The sequence below is a fragment of the Pterocles gutturalis genome, unplaced genomic scaffold (genome assembly GCF_000699245.1).
Source record: "Pterocles gutturalis isolate BGI_N339 unplaced genomic scaffold, ASM69924v1 scaffold24730, whole genome shotgun sequence".
Classification (NCBI taxonomy): domain Eukaryota; kingdom Metazoa; phylum Chordata; class Aves; order Pterocliformes; family Pteroclidae; genus Pterocles; species Pterocles gutturalis.
The window spans coordinates 16,190-21,116 of NW_010139516.1; the positions used below are offsets into that span (position 1 = coordinate 16,190).

Below are 4,927 nucleotides of genomic sequence, written 5' to 3' on the forward strand. Positions count from 1 at the left end.
GAGGGATTGATTCACCCGTGAAATAGAGATGAGCGAGCGCTTGCCCAACACGGGGAACCATCTACTGCAGGGGTGAAAGGAGGGAGTGGGAAAGGGAGGGCTGCGAACAAGAGTTGACCGGGCAGTATTTAGTGTTTTCTCAGATATTTCGACAGACAGATCATGACTGTCACCAAAAAAAATGCAACTCCTGCACTTTTTAGGTGCTTCGTAGGTTCTTGTACTCACAGTGAACTCAGCGCCCGCTTTGCTGCTGGGTGTGCCGAGCTCGGTTAATCAGGAAGATGAGCACCACGCCAGACCCATCCCCAGCTGGGAAGGGTATAAAAGAGCCAGTCCCAGCCTGGGGGAGCACAGCTTCACCTTCCTGCCCTCATCCACCTCCTCGCTGCTTTACTCTTCCTACCTCTCTCGCCCTGCTCACATCAGTGGCCATGTCTCGCCAGTGCGCGGCAAGGAACCAGATCAAAACTGGCTTCAGTGCTGCTTCTGCCTTCATCCCAAACGTCAGCAGCACCAGCTTCTGCTCACGTTCTGCATCCCAAGGTGGAAGCTGCAGTACCGCCGCTGCATATGGAAGATTTGGTGGAGGTTTTGGAAGCAGGAGCCTCTACAGTCTTGGTGGATGCAAGAGGATCTCCGTGGCTGGAAGGGGTGGTGGCTTCTATGGACCTGCAGGTTTTGGTGCTGGCACTGATATCTCCTGTGGTTTTGGTGGTGCCTTTGGGTTTGGTGGTGGCATGGGTGGTCCTGGATTCCCTGCTGTCCCTGCTGGGGGCATCCACGAAGTTTCTGTCAACCAGAGCCTTCTGAAACCTCTCAACCTGGAGATTGACCCCACCATCCAGAGCATCCGTAAAGATGAGAAGGATCAGCTTCAAACCCTCAACAACAAATTTGCCTCCTTTATCGACAAGGTGAGACATGAGATTTCTTGGTTATGCCGTGTTGATTCTTCAGGGGGGAAGCACAAACAAGGGCAAGTTCTATCTTTATCAGCAATTTTGCTGCTCTTGTACCACCATTTCTAACACCAGCAGTTTGGGAATAAAACCTGAGGGGTTCTGGGTTTGAGAGCATTCATCCCTCACCGTAATGCTGAGGAGACCAGTCAACAGGGGGAAAAAATAATGTAGGAGGTACGGGAGCAGAGGTGGCAAAGAGAGCAGGAGCGTTAATGTCAGATGTGCAACGCTCGCTTGCCTGGATAAATTGTCAGCTGCTCCTCAAGGGCTGAGAGCTCCCACCTTGAGCAAGCGAATCCTTGCGGGATTGTACCCTGCCTCTCTTAAGAAAAACACCCTAAAATCACTGCTTCTGAAACCTCTCCTTTCTCTCTCCAGGTCCGATTCCTTGAACAACAAAACAAGGTCCTGGAGACCAAGTGGGCTCTTCTGCAAGAACAGGGGAACAAAACCGTCAGAAACAACGTTGAGCCCCTCTTCGAGACCTACATCAACAACCTCAGGAGGCAGCTGAACGGCTTGCTGGCAGACAAGGAGAACCTGGGAGGGGAGCTGAACAAAGTGCAAAGCCTTGCTGAGGATTTCAAGAACAAGTAAGTCCATCTGCCTGGAGAGCAAGGTGGGCTGCAAGGACGCCAGCTCTCTGTTGCATTTGTGTCATCAAAAAAGGGAAGGAGGCCTTTTCGCTGAGATAATCTGCCAAGTAAGGCCCAGCTTAAGTTTAATACGAGATAGTCAGCCTCAGTTCCCCATGGCTGAAAGTCACAGAAAATTATAGGGGTAAGAGATGAAGGTACAAAACTGTACATACATACAAAAAAAAAAAATAGTCTGGTCCTGAAAATATGAAATAACTTTTGTACAAGCCTAAACCAACCCTCCATCTCCATCCTGCAGATACGAAGAGGAGATCAACAAGCACACAGCTGTCGAGAACGAATTTGTGATCCTGAAGAAGGTGGGTGCATGCATGCTGCATGAGCATAGCAAGAATTAACATAGCTTTTCATCTGCTTCTCTGAAAACTGCTTCATTTTTGCGTGTGTTTCCTCTTCTAGGAGGTGGACGCTGCCTACATGAACAAGACAGAGCTGCAAGCCAGGCTGGACTCCCTTATGGAGGAGATCGATTTCCTCAGAGCCCTATACGAAGCTGTAAGCTGCAGCATTTACATCCTTCTCCCAGTTTCCAATGTCCTTGCCCACCTTTCCTACTCAGGGCTGATTATTTTCCACTCTGTTGCACTAAATAATTCAATGCTCTTTCCATTTCACCTGCTGTCTTAACCCTGCCTGAAAGTGTCTTGGAAAAATCACCTTCTCCACCCAGATCCACCCTCCAGCTTGGGGGGGTTCCTCCCTCTGAGCAATTTACGTGTCTCCTGCCTACGACTCACTGAAATACCTGCTGCTTTCACAGGAGCTGTCTCAGATGCAGATGCAGATCTCCGACACCTCCGTCGTTCTCACCATGGACAACAACCGCAGCCTGGACATGGACAGCATCATCACGGAGGTCAAGGCGCAGTACGAGGACATCGCCAACCGGAGCCGGGCTGAGGCTGAGTCCTGGTACCAGTCCAGGGTGAGTGCCTGGGAAGGCTTCTGCAATGGGAAGACCACGCTCCCTCCCCCAAATCCCCGCGGGGAGGTGGGTCCCACTGTGATCTTTATAACACACGATGTCTTCAGATTTAATAACCCTACAAAGTATGGCTGTGCTAACTTGGGATCGAGAGCATACACACACTTCTGAGTGCAAAGTACCCACATTCTGCGTGGCTCTAAACGTGATGGATTTTCCCTTGACTGGTTGCTCCTCTCTCTGTGACAGTACGAAGAGCTGCAGGCTACGGCAGGCAGACACGGGGGCGACCTCCGTAACACCAAGCAGGAGATCTCCGAGCTCAACCGCCACGTCCAGCGGCTGCGGTCTGAGATCGACAGCGTGAAGAAACAGGTAATGGGCAGCGTAAACACATAAAGGCTTAACTCCTACTGTGGTCTAACCTCTTGGTTGTTCAGGCAACGGCAGGGAATAAAAATAAATGCATCTCAGTGAGATCAGCTGGATCAGGAATGGATACGGCGGCATTGTGTTAACATCACTAAGAATAACTTAATGCAATTTAGCAAACCTAAGGAGATGTTAAGAGGCGTGACCCGGCCCAGAACATGGATCAATTCAGTGACTGTTAAGATCACACCTATAGATGTCAGACCTGTGACCTGGCCCAGAACATGGATCAATTCAGTGATTGTTAAGATCACACCTATAGATGTCAGACCATCCCAACCTCTTCTGCATCTAGGCCAGGCATCATGCCCTCAGGGTACACAGAACCGGTCTATGCTCTAGATCAGGAATGCAACCACTGTTTTTCCACAGTGCGCCAGTTTGCAGACGGCCATTGCAGATGCTGAGCAGCGCGGGGAGATGGCCATCAAGGATGCCAGGGCAAAACTGGCCGAGCTGGAGACAGCCCTGCAGAAGGCCAAGGCAGACCTGGCCCGGCAGCTCCGCGAGTACCAGGAGCTGATGAACGTCAAGCTGGCCCTGGACATCGAGATCGCGACCTACCGCAAGCTGCTGGAGGGAGAGGAGTGCAGGTGGGTGCAATTCTATATCCCATTTTCCAGAGGTGCAATGGGGTTGCAGACCCTTGTCAGGTTTAGAAGAGATCCCTGGGCATCCCACAGTCAGAGGACTTGAACCCTGTTTAAAGACAAGCAACTGTCCATGCAGCTGAGTTATTTGGGAAGATGGTAGCCTTTTGTGCAAACTTTCCAACACCCACGAAAAATACTCCAGGGACATTCTCCTGCCTCTTCAACCAGCTCCTGCTCATGGGTTCCCCTTGAATCCTCACTGTCTCATGTTGCTCCCTAACAGGCTCTCTGGAGAAGGCGCCGGTGCAGTGAACATCTGTAAGTGACTTTTAAAGACAGTTTTGTGACTTGTACATTTGTCTCCCTGCCACTCAGAGCCCACTGCCTGTGGATGTCTCTAAAGAGGGTGTTTTCCTCTTGCAGCTGTGACCAGAACCGCTGCAGGAACGGGATATGGAAATGGGAACTGCCTCAGCTTCGGAGGCAGCAGTGGTGTTGGAGGTGGGCTCTGCGCTGGAGGAATCGGCTTCAGCTCCGGGAGCGGACAAGGCACAGGGTCATGTGCGGTCGGTGGAAGCAGTTCCAGCGTGAAGTACATCTCCACCACCTCCTCAACCAAGAGATGTTATTGAAGGCAGACATCAGCACCGGTAGCTCGTGTGTGCCAAGTTTCCTCTTGTACTGTGTGCAACCCTTACCCTGTTACCTGCAAAAGCTTTGGAAGTCAAAGCTGTCTGTCCTTATTTATATAAACATGCCGTGCTCCTGGTTGGTCTTTGACTCTCTGAAATCCTCGTTTCCCAGTGTTTGTCTAATAAAAGGCATGCAAAATCAGTTCTGTCGCATCCTCTTTTCAGTTCCGATGACTTTATAGGACCTTGGGGAAAAGAGTGGTTGACGTGGCAGAGTAGAGCTGAAGGTAAACAAAAGCCGTACGCACAAGAGTCGAGACTCATCCTTCCTCTGCACTCAACTGCAACCCCACAGACACTTCCTACATCCAACAGGAATAGAGGGGTTGGATGTTCCCCTCCCAATTGTGTAAGCAAGGTGTTTCAGCATCAGTATCCTCCACAGGATGGGAAAGTATCTACTCTTCCTGACAGGCACTAGAGAAAACATCCTTCTACCTTAATTTCTGCATTACGGCATCTCAGCACTTTCATGCCACCTTGATAGCGCCCAAACCCCTGTAAGCTTTGGAGGTTTTATGTGATGAGTCACGTAGGGATATAAATCTAATTTTTCCCAAGAAAACAAGTATTTCAGCTCATGCTGTTCTGCACACGCCCTAGCTGTAGAGGCTAATAAAATGCTGTCACTGCCATTACCATAATTAGAAACAGAAAAGAC

The 4,927-nt window shown here is 50.3% G+C and overlaps 1 protein-coding gene across 1 annotated transcript; it reads left to right on the forward strand.

Moving 5' to 3' along the window:
- Positions 1-373: 373 nt before the first annotated feature.
- On the forward strand, positions 374-4,406 carry LOC104469028 (keratin, type II cytoskeletal 5-like). Its single transcript, XM_010083360.1, has 9 exons — positions 374-917; positions 1,344-1,558; positions 1,863-1,923; positions 2,024-2,119; positions 2,385-2,549; positions 2,799-2,924; positions 3,354-3,574; positions 3,858-3,892; positions 3,998-4,406. The coding sequence occupies exons 1-9, from the start codon at positions 435-437 to the stop codon at positions 4,204-4,206; spliced, it is 1,611 nt and encodes a 536-aa protein (XP_010081662.1). The 5' UTR covers positions 374-434; the 3' UTR covers positions 4,207-4,406.
- Positions 4,407-4,927: the final 521 nt, after the last annotated feature.

Bases quoted from the DNA above. Each gene is read 5' to 3' on its own strand.
- LOC104469028 (XM_010083360.1), top strand. From the start codon at position 435: ATGTCTCGCCAGTGCGCGGCAAGGAACCAGATCAAAACTGGCTTCAGT. The intron at 2,120-2,384 runs GTAAGCTGCAGC...CTGCTTTCACAG, and splicing joins TCAGAGCCCTATACGAAGCT to GAGCTGTCTCAGATGCAGAT. The intron at 3,893-3,997 runs GTAAGTGACTTT...TTCCTCTTGCAG, and splicing joins CGCCGGTGCAGTGAACATCT to CTGTGACCAGAACCGCTGCA.